This window comes from Citrus clementina, unplaced genomic scaffold (assembly GCF_000493195.1).
Source record: "Citrus clementina cultivar Clemenules unplaced genomic scaffold, Citrus_clementina_v1.0 scaffold_1, whole genome shotgun sequence".
Classification (NCBI taxonomy): domain Eukaryota; kingdom Viridiplantae; phylum Streptophyta; class Magnoliopsida; order Sapindales; family Rutaceae; genus Citrus; species Citrus x clementina.
The window spans coordinates 16,648,490-16,666,454 of record NW_006263303.1 but is presented as its reverse complement, the minus strand read 5'-3'; the positions used below and the strand labels follow the sequence as shown (position 1 = coordinate 16,666,454).

The following is a 17,965-nucleotide window of genomic DNA, read 5'->3' as shown; positions in this document are numbered from 1 at the left end:
AAAAGTACTTAATAAACAATTGTCATAATGATTTTTTTGTATTTTAATTATTGTCATTATTTATTCAAAAAAATTAATATTAATAATTATTGTTAATAATATACTAATATATTAATTAATTGTATTTTTTATCATTAATAATAATAATAAATTAATATATTAATTAATTATAATAATTTTTTAACTAAGGACAAAATGAGTATTTTTTATTTTAGGGGGGGGGGGGGAATGATCAATTTTACGAATAGGAGATTGATTATAGGGTGGGCAAAAAAGCCTGGGCCGGCCCAAGCCCAGCACGGGCCAGTCCAGGCCTGCGGACAAGGGCCCAAGAAAAAAGCTCGGGCTAGGCCCAGGCCCACTGTTTTTTAAAAAATAAATTTATAAATTAGAATAATATGATTAAAATTGAAAAGTAATTTAAAAATAAAAAAGAAAACTTAAATTCTTAACTTATAAAATCATTGATGATTCAAAATATCTAAATTTATGATACTAAACTCTCTCTTTTGTGTTAATTAAATAAGAGAGCGTTTGAATTAGATAATTCAGTATTAAAGAAATTTAAAGTTATGAGTTTTTATTTGCTTTATTTATTATTTTACTTTAAAATATTCATTTTCTTTAATTTATTTATCATTATAATAACTTGTTGATCATTAGTTTACTTTAAATTTATAATAATTTAAAAAATTTAAAAAAATAAATAAAGTCTAAGTCCGACCAGAACCCAGCCCAGGCCCGTAATGAGCCCAACCCAGGCCCTCACACTAAACTTGAAGTGGACTCGGGTCTGGGCTTGAAAAAATCCAGCTCAAGTCTAATGTTTGCCATCCCTAATTGATTCCCACCACTCCCTTGGGAATTAATCTTCCATTTCCAAAATCAGGTGGGCCCCATGATTTTGATTCATATATCTATTTTATGAAATAAACGATGATAATGATTATAATTCTGAATTTTAATTCTCCATTTAAGAAAGTAAACGCACTATTAATGTAATCAGTATATGCATTTTCTTTTGTTGGATGTTTAACGTATTTACCTTTTTCTAATCATGTAAAAGTGAACATGGATGTTATGAAAAGCAATCAAAGAGAGCACCTTAAATTTTTCTTTCTCCGATCTGTAGTCTAACTTTAGTATTCTTGTATCACCTAGCTCTAACACGTGTAAATGTAATCTACAAGCACACCTGAATCTAATTAAACAAGAGACTTTTAAGCCAAAAAAAAAAAAGAGGAAAAACACTTTTCATCATAAAATTTTTCTTAGTTGTCAATTTGTTTGATGGTATCATATGGTCAAAACAAAATTGTACAACTTGTTTGGTAAGTTTCAATTTCTTAGAAGGTTGTATTCGGATAGACGTCCAAAAATAGTAATCTATTTGCACCCACTCAATTATTTTGATGAATCATCAAACTTATCTTGAACCTTTTAGATGGAATGTGTGACTAACCTCCTGTAACATCAGCCGTTGGATGTGGAGTGAGAAATTAAATGGCAGAAGCAAGAGGTTAAAGAAGATGGGAACCGGCTTGGATGTTAGTTACATAATCTGCAACGCATACAACTCCATATATATATATATATGTAACACAAAAAAGATTACACCACTGCTCATAGCTTGTATGAAAGTTGTGACTTGAAACTTTGAAAAGAAGACTCATTGTTAGCTACCTTTGGCACATAAACTCAAAAGGGAAGGCGGATTCAAAAATACAACTACATTTCTTCCAATAATCAGGTAATTCTTTTTCATTCTACCGATTAGCAATTATATTTATAATTTATTTCACTTTGAATCTTAACATACTTAGATTGATTCATCCAGAAAATATACAGATTAAGTAGTAATGCCGTATTAAAGTGAATTAATGATCGATACTGTTCAACTTATCAATTTTGGTATTAATATTAGTAGTTTAATATTTTAGTATTATCAATATGATAAAATGAAACGATAATGATTTTTTTTTTTTACATTATTAAATAAAAGTTCTAAAAAAAAAGAAAAGAAAAAAAGGCAAGAGAAGGATTGTAGAATGAAATGATAGCCCGTGAATCGTGAGATCAAAATGACTTTCTCTGTTTGTAGAGCTATGATCACATGTGATGATTCTATAGGTATCTTCAAAATAGTTGCCAATTAAAAGCGATCAGTGATGATCACAATCATTGCCCCTCGCTTTCGGTTGCGGGTAGAAATAGAGTTTAATAAATTTTGTTTGGAATATCCAAGGCTTTATGAGTGGGCCGCTTGGTGAGTTGTGTGGCTTTGATTGGTCTGGTTATCTGGCACCATCACCATGATGTGCCTCTCTTGTCCTTATCTCTTTCTTTTTACATCTATATACTCCTAATAAACTCCAATCATGATATTGTAATAAATTAAAAGAAAAAAAAATCACAACATTAAATGCTCTCAAAAAATCAACTAATACTAAAAAAAAATAAATAAAAAATAATAAAGGAATTGATCAGGTAAAGCCTGGCCTGGATAATTATTGTGAAAAAGGCCCATTTAAACAGAACCCAATGGAACTTTCAACCCGGTGGTCTCAAAAATTGATGCGTAGTTACAGTTTACTGGGTGTCTTTCCTGTCGCTACAAAAAGCCCAATTTGTGTACTCTTGGTTAGTTGTTGCACCAACAAGAAAATTAATTAAAATAACCTCAACTCCTCGCTCTCAAATGGCAAGATAATTAAAATGATTAACATATCAAGTTGGTCACATGGTACATATTATTTTATCTAGAGCTGACAAAATGGGTTGTTAGGTCTTATTTATTTGGTGTCAACTTCGTATTGTGCCAGATTTAAATCCAACTCATTTAATAATCGTGTTAAAATATCAAAATTTGAACTTAAAATGGAAAATAAATGGGTGGCCTAACTCTCTATTCAATGACTAGGTAATCATATCATCTAACATAATACAATTCAATAACCCCGTTTAAAACATACTTAACACGATTTACATTAAATATTGCACATCCATTTGAGACAAATTACAGTCTTTTTTGAATCTAAATAATATTATGTATAGATATTATAGATTATATATGTCTATGAAAATATTATACATTTACACTACTAAGTTTTAAGTCTCTGAAATTTTTGAAAAAATGAAACACTATATAAATATTAATTCTTAAAAAAAGTGAATTATGTCCAATATTAAAAAAAAAAACTTGAGTAAAGGCTTTGTATATTAACTCAAGTACAACATAGATACAAGAGAGTGTTCAGAGGATAATCTTTGCTAACTCTAATTATAATATTATGTGATAAAGTTAGCTTAGAGATAAGTTACATAATAAAGATAAGTGTGATGCAAGATATTTACAAAACATGAGATAATTGATGCAAACTGCCAGACCAAGCCATGTATGGAAGTTACACTATTGGTTAAATATTTGAGTATTGAAAAAGCATGCAACATTTTATTATTATTTAATAATTGTGTCACTGACGAAATAAATAAGTTAAGAAATTGAACCTTAACTCAAGATACGAAAAAAAAAAAAATCGTGTTGACCCAAATTAAATTTATTTAATAATAGTGTTAATTTTCACTATCCAAACTTATTTATTCATATTGTGTTCATATCAAATAAACAAAACGTCAATATACTTAGCTTTATATAATAATATATAAAGAAATTATATGGTTAATCAATCGAATAAAATCTTACGACTTTGATAAAGAAATTTCATTTAAAATATTCTTTGCAAAAGTAATATTTTGTCTCGACATTCATGCCAATGATCATATATCAAAATTATCAACATTAAATCATATATCAAAATCATTTACATCAAAAGTGAAGATGCGATGCCATTTTTTTTTTTTTTGGGTATAAATACTACCTTTGGGAAACATTATATACAACACAGGGGTTCAAATTAGTAAGCTCATTCTTCATTGTTCAAGAACTTTTGTTTTTAACAGTGTCCCTCTAAGTATGCATTGGGATTAATATTATACATTGGTGTTATGATTAAATTTTTATTTTTCAAAAATAAAAATAAAAAACAATTATTGTAAAAAAAATGGATTATATTCCTTGAGAAGGGTTTGCGTGGAGTTGACACACCATCTCAGGCTGCTAAAGTGGTATTTATGATCACTTGTAGCAGGTCTAATGGGTCTTGTCAATAGATTTCACAAATTAAATAGTATGAAACCCATATCATTAAAAAAAAAAAAAATGGATTCTATCTAAAAACTCACCAAACCTGCCAAATAACATGTCCTAAATAATCGGGTGCACTATTTTAACATGCTAAGAGGATGCACTCAATCCGTTTATTTTTTTGGAGAAGTTTTAGAATAACTCTGAGCTACTATATTAACTATACAACAAGTGAATAATATTATTATATAATGTATATTTGTTTTGAAAAATTAGTATATGAGTGATAATTAAGTAAAATTCAACTACATATATCATAAACCCATTAATTAATTGTATTGTATCTTATGTGTCTTAAAATTCTTGAAATGTCTCAAGAAGATAGTACGCCCGTGCAAGAGTAACCATGATCTCTTATTATTATTATTATTATTATTATTTTTTTTTCGATTTATCACTTTCAGTCAAAATCAAGAAAGAGATGCAAAAATAGACTAATTTGTTTTATTAAACCAACGGGTAGAGTTGCGTGTTGAAGAACTTATGTGAAATTTTTGTGGTCCCAGTGCGTGTTAATTACTTTTTGGCTTCTTTCTTAATTGTTTGTAAATGCACGTGTCAAGTTATTAGATAAAAAAAATACTCACTATTTATGTGAGAGGGTTGTAAGTTATATGAATATAACTTAGCATTAGTCAAAATATAATTATTTTTTCTTCTTTTTTTTAAATTTTTTGAAATAATTAACTTTTTGGACAATTTTACATGGATAAAATACAATTGAATCACTGTAGTTAAAAACATAATTTTCTTATAATAAATTCGTGCAACCATTTTAAAAAATAAATAGATTTATATTATCATTTGGCTAAACCATAATGGTATCACGGTTCTTCTTTTTTTTAATATTTTTTCCCTCCTTAAAATAAAAAATGGAATTCTAGGTTATGAAATGTCTCGATGTGTCAAGAAATCAAATAGAGGGTGATGGGTTTGTCACTTTTGCTCCAGCGCAATTCAATTCCAATATGATCACGATATCTCTTACTAATCAATTTTGGGTCACATTTTAAGTTACATCATTCTTTATACGACCATACATGTAAATGTGCGCGCGCGTGCGTATGTCTAATTACCTGTCTAAATGGAATTACCCAAAGGTGCATTGATCTTCCTTTTAAAGAAGAAAATGAAATAATAAATCTTCCTTTTTCTTTTTTGGTAAAAAACTTCCTAGTTACCATATTTATAATAATATTCTTTAGGTTGAAGTGTTACATATTGGAATGACCGATAAAATTCTCTTGGTGATCACATAAATTTTACTCCAAAGAAATTTAATAGAAAATGAAATCCAAGTCATCTCGGATGTATCATTAAGATTTAAGCGTAAAAAATACAAGCAGTGATTAATTTTTTAAAAAAAGATTAAGATTTTAATTATTGTGACTTGAAAATTAAACGAAAGAATAAATTGTAACCATAATAAAAAAGGAGAAGTTTTATAATACAATAGTGGTACCACATAATTCGTATAACAAGTAAATAATGATATGATATGTGTATTCATTTTAAAAAATTATTATGCAAGTGGTGATTATATTAAATTTAATTATATATGTATACATGCATTAGTTTAGTGGCTGTGGCAGGAATTATTTTTAGTAAGGGCTAAGTTCAAACATTAATTTAATTTAAGAAAATGATCAACAAATAACAAATATGAAAATAAAAATTCATTAAAATATTAAATTTAATAATACATTTATAACTATCCTCGACGTAGATTTATATGTTGAAAATGTTGAAAAATAATTTCATTATCAAGACTACAAAATTATCTTTTTATATAAAAAGATTATCATTCAACCATTGATCTAGTATATGATTCTGCATATGATTTTTCACAAAATTCATAGACAATAGGTCAACGGTAGCTAACAATTTTTTTTTTTTTTTGGCAAAAGGACGATGATGGGTTAGGGATTTGATATATGTGGATTTTTTTTTTGTTTTTCTTCTTTTTTGAATTTCAAAATGCTAAATAAAATGTTAGTAAATTTTTAAAATTTAACAGGTACTTTATTGTAAATCCAGTGAAAAAGAAAATGAATTTAGTCTTCCTTTAAAAAATAAAGCAGGGGGTTGAAGCCGTTGCTAGTTCTTAAGTGGGCCGTCGCTGCATTGTAGTACTACTTATGTATTATTTGATTTTCTCCAAAAAAAAAAAAGAAAAAAAGAAGAAAAGTGTAACGTTGTACTAAAGCAGCCAGAAATTAAATTTGTTTCCATGCAGAGCAACTGCAGCGTGTGGTGTTAGAACATGCACGGTTTATTCTCTCTCCTGTTTATTGAGAGACACGAAGCCAATAAAACTCAGAGTTAAAAGGATTCCTTTGGTACTTGTGGTTGTGTACTTGTTGTCAGAAATTCCTAATAAGCAAGCAAGCAATGGAAATAAGCAATGGAGGAATTGATAATACAGGTTCAATAATCACCATAAAGGGGATGCTGAGTCTGTTAATGCAGAGTGTTGATGATGAGAAAAATGAAAAGAAAGTCATATCATTGGCGATGGGTGACCCAACTGTTCATTCTTGCTTTCACACAACTCATGTTGCTACTGAAGCCGTTGCTGAAGCTCTTCTTTCCGAAAAGTTCAATGGCTATGCCCCCACTGCTGGTCTTCCTCTAACTAGAAGGTAATTTTGATTACTCTTTTAATTTGTTAATATCATTATTCTGGGTTTCTTGGTTTTGGCAACAAATTAGTTGTTATATGTTTGTGTTGGATAGTAAATACAGAATTAGTTCTGTTATGGGTTTGTTTCATTCTAATCTAATTTCTAATTTCTCACAGATGCAATTTGAATTAAGCAACTTTGAATTAACAATCTGGGAATGTCAATTTTCAATCCCGCTCCAATTTCTTATGAGTTATTTATTGTAGTTTGAAGATTTTTTAGAAGTAACATTTGGGTTTATTTAATCTAGTTCTAATACTTATTTGTTTTCTTTTGGGGAAGTTGCAGAGTATGGAAATAGTTAAAAAAAAATGATAATCTTCCCTATTGGAATTTCACTTAGGGGGATGTTATGGTTCAATCTAATTATCTGATTACTATTAGTTAAATGTGTAGTAATGCTTGCAACTTGGGGTTACAGAATCTTGAATGTGTTTTCCCTTTGGACAGAGCCATTGCTGAATACCTCTCTCGTGATCTTCCTTACAAGTTAACACCCAATGATGTCTTTGTCACATCCGGCTGCACACAAGCCATTGATGTTGCTATGGCACTGCTTTCTCGCCCTGGTGCAAACATCTTGCTTCCAAGACCAGGGTTTCCCATCTATGAACTTTCTGCTGCCTTTAGGCATATTGAAGTTCGGCATTTTGATCTTCTGCCCGATAAAGGCTGGGAGGTGGATCTTGATGATATTGAATCTCTTGCAGATCAAAACACTGTTGCATTGGTAATTATAAACCCTGGGAATCCTTGTGGAAACGTGTACTCTTACCAACATTTGCAGAAGGTTAGTAGACTGAAATGTTGCTTCAAGTGCTGCAAAGAATGTAACTTTACTTCCCCTAAAGAGGTTGGAGTAATTAAATTGTTTGTTTATTGTGGTTAGATTGCAGAGACTGCGAACAAGCTAAAAACTCTCGTTATAGCCGATGAAGTTTATGGGCACCTTGTTTTTGGGGATAAGCTGTTTGTGCCGATGGGAGTTTTTGGGTCAACTGTTCCTATTCTTACACTTGGGTCTTTATCCAAGAGATGGATAGTACCTGGATGGCGACTTGGTTGGTTTGTCACAACTGATCCATGTGGCATGTTTAGAAAACCCAAGGTACTGTCTCCTTTCTCTGTCTCTTTTCGTCGTACATGTGTGTGAAGAAGTTATATAAAGCTTCTTACATCTATGCTTGTTTAAGAACCTCTCATATGTTAGAAGTGACACTGCATAAAATATGTCTCTTTGGCGGAAAATGCATTGGTTCGTTACTCCTCAGTTGCACTTTTTGCATCCCATGGGGGATGGTCTTAGTAATTAATTCATTCCTTCATTATCTGATTTTTACCATTCTCATCTACTTAGGTCGTTGAGCGTATGAAGAAATACTTTGATATTTTGGGGGGCCCTGCAACCTTTATCCAGGTCTGTATCATGTATGGTTGTTTGAGCACTATTATGCAGATTATGATACATGGCAATTTTCTTGAAAATTTTGCTGGTAGTTGTGTGCCCTCATATAAACTTATTCCAGAGCTAATAAATTTTAAAAGTACTGGTTCCTCTTTGAAATACCTAGACCTTTAACTTATCTGACTATATATTTTTCATCTAAAGCGCATAACATATTTTGTTTCTCATCAGTCCAATATTTTTGGTGTTTTAGGCAGCAGTTCCTAGTATTCTTCAGCAGCCTGATGAGGTTTTCTTTAAGAAAACTCTTAATTTATTGAAACAGAGTGTAGATATATGTTACAATAAGATAAAGGAGATCCCTTGCATTAGTTGCCCCCACAAACCAGAGGGGTCTATGGCTGTGATGGTAAGAAATTTGCAGAATTAGCTGCTCTCTCTGTTTGAAATGAATGACTTTAGTATGTCATCTTATTGATATTTATATTTACCTTTTTAATTCGATGCAGTTGAAACTAAATCTTTCACTCCTGGATGATATTATTGATGATATTGATTTCTGTTTCAAGCTGGCAAAAGAGGAATCTGTGATCATTCTTCCCGGTAAGAAACAAACAATTTGAAGATTAAATTGTTCCATTGGATTCCACCAAAAGAGCATTCTGTACTTGTTGAGGTTGTCTTATCTTCATTAATTTCTTCTGCAGGAACTGCTGTGGGACTAAAAAATTGGCTGCGCGTCACTTTTGCTGTTGATCCATACTCTCTGGAAGAATGTCTAGATCGGATAAAATCTTTCTATCAGCGGCATGCTAAGCAATTGCAAAGATATTAGAGACTCAAGTAAGTCGACAAAGCATCTAATTCTCATATGTTGGTTCCTTGGTCATGGCATAGCTCTTATGAAGAATGATATTGTTCTTCAAGAGGTCAAAATTGTGTTCTATTATTTGTTAGTTCATCATCAATGTAAAAGCAGACCTCTTACAAGAAATAGCCTTGTTTGCTGGTCAATAATAACATGTATACTAATAAAACTTGTTGAAGCATTTTGTTTATTGATTCAGAGGAACCAAAATTTAAAGTTAGATGAAGAAAAGCGGTTTCTTTATGTCTTATTTGTTGTACCTGCCTTTGTATGAAACAATACAAGGTTTTCATTTTGGAAAATTCATTATAATAAGACAAGGCTAATATTATTTTTATTATTTGATGAATTTAACACTAAAGTTAGATACCACAATCCTCATGGTAGCTAAAAGAAACCAATGTTTTTTATTTTTTTGTGCCAAATTGCATACACTTGCCGGCCAGACAAACAATTTAAAAAGGGTTATGAATCGTTATATAAACAGTTGTTTCATTGAATCTGTTTCCACCAAATGTAAAATTCCGAACTGACAGCAATGCCCTTCAAATAAGAAAGCTACAGCAGCTCGGATATCAAACAGGCTTTAATAACTTCTCACCAAAAATAATAAATAAATAAATAAATAAAGAGCCTTCATTAAATAATGCAGATGAAGAAAGTGAGAAAGGAAGAACAGTACAATTTCATGCTTTATGACCAGAAAAGTTGTTGATAAGGTCAGTAAAAGAATTGTGAGACGATATTCCTTTGTGAGTTACAATTATGCCTGTCAGCAGTCACCATCTCAATATTTATAAGATATCAAAATTTGCAGATGAGAAGCCAAAAACCGCATAACCAAAGAACAGACAGTACAAAAGACAGCATCTTAAAGTTATTTGTAAGTTGTTTAGGAGATCATATTCGACACACTGCAAGACAAATTGCTAACATCTTACATGAAGATGGATTCCCTCTCATATACACTATTTGTTTTTATGTGGCTGAAGAATCAGAGAGTATCACTTCCCTGATTTTATATATCCAGTAATTCTCTTCTTCATTCCATAGCTAAGTGGTCGGTCTCGACTTTTCTCCTTATCACTATGGATACAAAATCTGGTAACTTCCCTTTTTTTTCCTGTTAAAGTTACTGTTCACGTACTGCGATTTTGTTTGGAAATTTATTGCCTTTGTTTGAAATTCTGTGTTTCTTGCTTGTTTTCAGTGGAGGCTGAAAATGGCAGTGAATTTAAAGCTCACATGTTCTCATCATCATCTGAGGTGAAACCTCATATCTTCATCTCTTCCATATTTAAGATTTTGGTGTTGTTGTACTGTTGTAATGATTTTTTTGTGCCCTGCACTTGTCAAATATCATTCTAGTTAAGAATGTTTTGATCATTAGCTTTTGGAAGAAATGCCTTGTTTGATAACTTTGTTGTTGCTTTTATGTTATTGCATAAATATAGTTGCTTCAGAAGCTGCAAGAGAAGTGGAGTTCAGTGAAAAAGAAGCCGTACCCCGCAATGTATTCCAGCATATTTGGTGGAATCATTCTTGATCCAGCTATGATGGTGATTCCCATAGATGATCACATGGTTCATCGAGGGCACGGTGTATTTGATACAGCTATAATTTTAAACGGGTAGGCATAATGCATTGTAGTGCTAATAGATTAATTTATATTTAGTTTTATGTCAAAAGTGTCTGTATAGCCGAACTGCTAAGGTCTCGTGCAATTCTACATGCCTGATTTTCATTAATTATGCAGTTATTGCTGGACTTACTAGTATTGAAATTTTTTTCTTTTGCCATTACCACAGATACCTCTATGAGCTAGATGTCCATCTGGACCGCTTCCTTCGATCTGCAGTGAGTGCAAGGATCTCCTCTCCCTTCCCTCGATCAACTCTACGGAGCATTCTTGTGCAACTGACAGCAGCATCACAATGCAAGAAAGGAACTCTAAGATTTTGGTTGACTGCTGGTCCTGGGGATTTCTTGCTCTCACCTGCTGGCTGTCCAACATCAGCATTCTATGCTGTAGTCATCGATGATGACTTCTCCCAATGCAAAGAAGGGGTTAAAGTGATTACAAGCTCTATCCCCATGAAGCCTCGTCTGTTTGCCACAGTGAAAAATGTAAATTACTTACCGAATGTCCTTGCAAAGATGGAAGCTGAAGATAAGGGAGCATCTGCTTCTATCTGGATTGATGAGGACGGATATGTTGCTGAGGGTCCAAACGTGAATGTGGCATTTATAACCCACGATAAGGAGCTTGTTTTGCCCTTTTTTGATAAGATCCTCAGCGGATGCACTGCTAAAAGACTTCTAGAACTAGCACCGAAGTTGGTTGAGCAAGGGCGTCTGAAAAGCGTCAAGACTGCTAATCTTACAGTGGATGAAGCTAAAGGCGCAGCTGAAATGATGTATGTCGGAAGCACACTTCCGTTATTGCCAATCACTGTGTGGGATGAACAACCCATTGGAGATGGTAACCACTTAACACCCTTACCTTAAACACGATTTTGTTTCATCATTTCAACAAATTAATATTGCAAGCACATACTAAGGCTGCTTTGTTCTATGCATTGTTTTTAACAGGAAATGTTGGAGAACTGACAATGGCACTCTCTGATCTGCTTTGGGAGGATATGGTAGCAGGCCCTGAAACTCAGAGGCATTGTGTTTCCTATGATCAGTGAACCACACATTCACCAAGGAGGCTGCAAAAATGCTTTCATCTTCCAGTCATTTGTCTTAATTTTCTCTACTTGCATGCATTTTCGCAAAGTATCTATGCTTCAACTGTATTGTTTCTCTTAATAAATGTGCAAAATCTTGAATAAAATAACTACCTTGATATTCAAGTACTTATGTCTCCTTCACTAAACTAATCTGATAGAAATCATTTTATATTCCAAGGTAAAAGCTGAAAATTCATGACAAATGAATCAAGTCATCTCAATAGATGCTTGTTTATTTGCTATCGCAGTAAGATACTAAAATCTGTGTGGCCCTGCTCCCAGCTCTTTGTTAGTTTTGAAAATTAACCAAAATGCCTATCCCATGCCACCCATTTCTATAAGTGGAAATCAGATGTTTCGAGCCACATAATCAATGAGAGTCCAATGTGCCTACTCCATCTCATAAACCACAATTTTTTTTTCTATTTTTGAAATGGATTAAAAGTTGCCCAGACACAGAGTGGCTGAAAGTGAGGTGTTCACATTATAAATGGGATTTAATGGCTTACAGAATGCACAGCATCCAAAACACAAGGCATCTTTTGCTTTCCTTCTTCAAAATCTGCTGTTTGTTTTTGTTCCATAATATTCTTTTATCTTCAATTTTGTTTCTTTTCACACATATAGAGGTTACTCAAGTTGCTGGCCAGCTTTTGAAACTTTGGACACATTTCACACTAACTATTAGCACATGTGTATTTATTCGATATCATCAAGGGTAACTTCTCTTAGACATCTCTCAGCAAGTGGATGCAAGATAAAGGTGGTAATTGACCGATTCTTAAGTTACATACACTCATGTATTTAATAGATGATACCCTAAAAATATTGAAGAAACTCAGCCATTCAAAACAACAAATGACAAATGTCAAAGGATCTCAAAAAAAGACAAGTAAAAATTAAAATCAACAATGCTGAAAAAATCTTAAGCTTTAAGACTTTGATCTTGCATTGCATTTCCAAATAACCAACAAAGGACGGAGAGAGAGTGAGGGGAGGAATTTCTCAACTCCTGCTCAAGTATCAACTGTATAAATAATGACTCCCAGTAAGCCGGAGTTACTTAAATATTATGGTTGAATGTAGTTCTCTATATTTTAGTATAGAATTATTTAACGTATTATAAGTTAAAATAATACAATTAAAAGTTATATTTGTCCAGAATATACTACTATATAGTATGTATCTATATTAGACTTATTAACATAAATTTAATTATTTAATAAATGAGTCTATTAAAATTACTCTTTAATATTTGACATTCGTCACAAATTAATCCGACAAATATGTAAAATAATTAGAATGGTTTATGCTAATCTGAGAAATAATACAATAAACTGACGATCTGAATCCGTATCGGTAACCTTAACACGGCCACACTTATCGACTGCACGCTAATGCTAGCCTTATAGATCCCTCTTAAAGGGAGAGTAAAGTTTACTCTAGAAAACAAATTTAAATCATCAATAAGTTAATTAAACACATACATGTAGTAACCAGCACATGATGCTGGTTCGGACCTTCCAATTTCGAAAACTAACCATCTTTATTCATTTATTTTTCATTATTCTGAAATTAAAGGACACGTGGAGGGGTGTGAGCCTTCCAGTAATAGGGTTCCTACAATGAATTAGTCTCTACACCTATGAATTAATTTTGAGTTTTGATTGATAATTTTAGCAAAAGGATCAGCGTAGCACCAATATTCTGCATGGTTGTCTAGTTTTGGCGGTAATTTTGCATGTAAACAACTCAGGTTTGCCAAAATAAGAAAATCAATTGAAATAGGAGAGGCCAGAAAAAGAAAAATATTGTTAGCTGAAATATATAGCCCTTGCATTTGCTATAAAAAATGAGCAACAAAGAGAAAAGTTTAATTAAATGAATGATCGTGCGTAGAGAGTCGAGTCATGGCAAGGTTCAGGCCAGTAGCTATGCTGGTCGGCATGCCCTTTGCTTCTATTTGTTCGACTCTATCTCTCATTGGAGCTGTTATTTGGGTTGTCGGGTCAGTTCGATTTCTTTCTTCTCCATTATTATTTATTGATTCTTCTTCCTAGCTAGCTCTTTAATCAATTGCTTCCATGGTTTTTATAATTATTAGTTCTCTGCTGGATAAAGAAAACTGTGATTCAATTTAGAGTTAGATTGCGATACAACTTGAATACTTACAAACAAAAGTTGTAATTGCTTTTTGCTCTTAAAAACCTTGTTAATTTAATAGATTATTGATATGAAAGAAACTTTTCTAGAAACATTTCAGCCATAAATGCTTTAATATCTTATGATTATTTATGGCCATTGTTTTTTTTCTTTTTTAAAAAAGAAAACAAACAAAATTTGAAGCATGCCATGATCATCCAAAGTCCCAATTTTTTTTCCGTACTTGTTTTGTCATTCTTAATTACTTGAATGAAACCTTTATTTCAATGTTGAACTAGAAAATTTTTTTGTGGTCTTGAGTGTTTGATAAGGTAACTTTCAGATTTGTTAATGGTGTTAATTATTATTAAATAAAAATATAAAATAAACCTCAACCATATATACCATTCTTAATAGGAACTCAATCCTCTCAAAAGATATTAAGAGTAAATCTTTATAAATCTGAGCAAACTTAGTGCCTTAGTATGACTTATCTAATGACCATAAGTGTTTATTTAATCCTATAAACTCTTATAATAATTTTTATTGTTGTTTGATTGTTTTTTTTTGTAGAGCTTTTAGAGTTTAAATAAACTATTTTGCCTCTATTAGGAAAAAAATAAAATTTGAGCTTTTGGGAGTAGAGGTTCAATTTTTTTTTAAATGTTAAAATATCTAAAATATCATTTACTTATTTGAATATCTTATTTTATTCTTTTCATAACATAACTTAAAAAAATTACATATTAAAGTAATTTTATAGATTTTTAATGAAAGATTTTATTGACAACCAAACAACTAAAATTTTTTAGATAAAAGTTCTACTGCCAAAAACTCTATTTAAATAAGATTTACTTGAAAAGTTATACCAAATGGAGCCTTAGACCAAAAAAGGGGTTTACATCTTCAATATATATATATATATAGTCCTTTTTAACTTCTCTGCAAAAACTTATTTTAACATTTTATGTCTCAAATTTTTATGTACATTTTTCAATTTTTCTTTCTAGTTATGGTGATGTTTAATTATGCTAACAACAATTATGATGATACTAAAATTAATTTGATGCAGGAAATTAGTGAGTTTAATTTTCCCTTGTTGGGAATGCATGGGACTCATCAATCGAGCAGTTTACCTTATTAGGCTTCCTGTAGTAACCATTCGTTATTTCCTTAACAAGATACCATTTTGAGAGATTAATGAAATTAGTTTTTTTACCGTTATTTTCTTCTTAATTTTTTCTTTTAATGGTTGTTTTTGAAGCAATTAGGGATTTAGAATGTCTGTTTTGTTACTGCATTGAGAGTTGGGGTAGATGCTCCTCAATTTTGTCCCTAAATTTAGCCAATTGACTAGTCATATATGTATATTTTTGAAAATTAGTCGAAAGATTATTTAGCTTAATTGGCATATATCTTTCACTAATTACAAATTAGATTTAATTAAATTTTTGAGTTATGTTGAACACAAATATTATTTTACCTTTAAAAAAATTAGATCCTATAATAAGATTTTTTTTTTAAAAAAAAAATCCAAGAACTAATTAAGTAATTGGCTTAAATTGTAGGGGCTAACATAACATTTTGAGATCATAATTTGAAAGTATCATTAATTGGTTAATTACCTATTAATTTAATTAAACTATTAGCTTGAAAGAAACTTGTAACACTAATCTCATTCTTACCAATTACTTGTTTATAGAAGAATTAAAGAATTAGTTCAGCTAATCTAATTTTTATACCTTTCATTAAAATTATTTGCATAAAAGCATTTGAGACGAACAAGATTACATGATTTTTCTTTTAAAATTTTTTAGATTAAGAATAGCGATCGACAATGAGTACCTATAAATATGTAACACAATAAATAATTTTAAATGATTTGGAATTAGCTAGTTACCTATATATAAATATGTATAATGTCAGATTAATATATTGTTATTGACATTAGAATCTCTGTACGTGTAAACTGAATTCACTATAATCCATGTGACCGCTGATTCGCCGTCACATAAGATGACAAACAGCCGCATATGCAGTGCACAAGGTCTTTTATGACTGTAAAAACGCAACACAAAAAGTAAATGACAAGTGTAATTGAATTTAATACAACCACTACTTACATGAAAATGGTTCAAAATAAATACACATATATCATGGTATTATTATTTATTGTATAAATGATATGACGGCCTTAAGCCGTCACAAATCCATGAATTTCACTGCCTCTTTTTCCCCCATTATGATTCAGATTCCAAAGCTGAAGAGTCTTAAATCATTACTACGACTTGATACAAATTCACAAAAGAAATAAGTACCTATTAAAATCAAAACAGCAGAGAAGCAAGCATATAACTAAAAGAAAAGTGACCCGGTCTTTCTTTTCGGCTTGCCAGAAACTAACAAAGGAATTGAAACAAGATTGTCAACAAGATCTGAAGCCATGAGTTAACTATTCTTTCAGTTCATTAAAAGACTGAATATGGATTGAAATTAATATCAAACAAGTAAATCAGTTTACCCAACATGTCCAATTTGATATGCCATGCCCATTTCAGTCTCCTCAAACGTCATCTTCCGGGACTTGTAACTGTAATACAAATAAATATGCAATCAATTCTGACAATATCTAATCATATTTGTGGGAAGAACAAAGAATTGGGAAAAAGAAATCCGTCCATAATTTATTCAAGTCAATACAAAACTCAATTCTGAAGAAGAAACAAATTGTTGGATAAAAAGGAATCCAATTCGAGAAAGAAATCTGCCTCTCTAGAATCCAAAGCCTGCTCTCTCTAAAAATTCTGCAAAATATGACACATTCAAAAGTGCAGGCAATTGTAAGCACAACAGATTCTAATCAACTGAATGCAGGATGAGATTCATCTCATGTTCTAAATTGGCATATAAACCATCATGTTTCTTCAACAAACTTCCAGCAAACAAGAAGCAATTAACCGCAAATCCCACTCCTGCTGCGGCTCAGCCTGCTCCTAAAGTTAGAGTGCTCTGTATCAATCAAGCACATCTCAGTTCGGCTAAAACACACCAAGTATCAGATTTCGCTCAGATGGCCAATTATAATTCTTTTTTTTTTTGGAGCCATTTTAGTGGCCATTTTAGTGGATGCTGATCGGACCTTACCCCAAAGAAAAAGCAGAGTTATACCAAAGCAAACAAGTGAAACCTAACATAGTGTGCAAACCAGAAGCTCCATAATGCAACATATTGCTACAGAATTATATAAAAATTAGATAGTCAGGCAAAAGTCCCCATGGAAACTTAAATCCTAAAAATTGTAACAAAAGTTAGATAGACAGGCAAAAGAATGTAATGTGAAAGATTTGTGCTCATATAGGAAAGATAGTTCGATAGCTTGCCCACCGTCGGTGGAATTGGACCATTTAAATTGTTCAAGTATAGATTCAAGCTCACCAAGTTTGTCAAATTTCCAAGATCCTTAGGAAACCTTTGACTAATGTTAATACTATAGAGACCCTGCGAAAGTGAAAACTCAATTCAATAATTCTAGCCCAAATGGAAGAGAACTAAAGCAACAAAAAGAAGTGAAAATGGCAAATGCAACTCTATTATGAAAATTCCACCTTGACTATGAATGAAGAGGAAAACATAGAAATTTGCACATTCATCCAAAAATAAAACCTGTATTATATAAAACATCATTTGGTCAAAAGAGAGGGAGCAATATATACTAATAATGAAATTTTCGACACATTCAAAGCGTAACTTGTTTTGCACATCTCACTAACATTGCATTATTGTAACCTTTCAACATTGACAAAACGTAGCGACCTTTCAATTAACTTATCCTACACTTGAGGAAGCCAATCACAGGATCTCAGTAGAGCTGTAGAGAAAATCAATCAAGGAAGTACCCATGTCTCCTTAATTTTTCACTGAAAAGCG

General features: G+C 31.6%; 2 protein-coding genes across 2 annotated transcripts; both read left to right on the top strand.

Moving 5' to 3' along the window:
- The first annotated feature begins 1,592 nt into the window (after positions 1–1,592).
- On the top strand, positions 1,593–9,404 carry LOC18054023 (probable aminotransferase TAT2). Its single transcript, XM_006451713.2, has 8 exons — positions 1,593–1,750; positions 6,441–6,846; positions 7,339–7,678; positions 7,778–7,996; positions 8,246–8,305; positions 8,547–8,702; positions 8,803–8,896; positions 9,001–9,404. Exons 2-8 carry the CDS (start codon positions 6,596–6,598, stop codon positions 9,126–9,128), a joined length of 1,248 nt encoding a protein of 415 aa, XP_006451776.1. The 5' UTR covers positions 1,593–1,750; positions 6,441–6,595; the 3' UTR covers positions 9,129–9,404.
- A 189-nt stretch (positions 9,405–9,593) lies between these two features.
- Positions 9,594–12,002, top strand: LOC18054022 (D-amino-acid transaminase, chloroplastic). Its single transcript, XM_006451712.2, has 6 exons — positions 9,594–9,880; positions 9,979–10,265; positions 10,372–10,427; positions 10,616–10,791; positions 10,970–11,643; positions 11,754–12,002. Exons 2-6 carry the CDS (start codon positions 10,250–10,252, stop codon positions 11,852–11,854), a joined length of 1,023 nt encoding a protein of 340 aa, XP_006451775.1. The 5' UTR covers positions 9,594–9,880; positions 9,979–10,249; the 3' UTR covers positions 11,855–12,002.
- Positions 12,003–17,965: the final 5,963 nt, after the last annotated feature.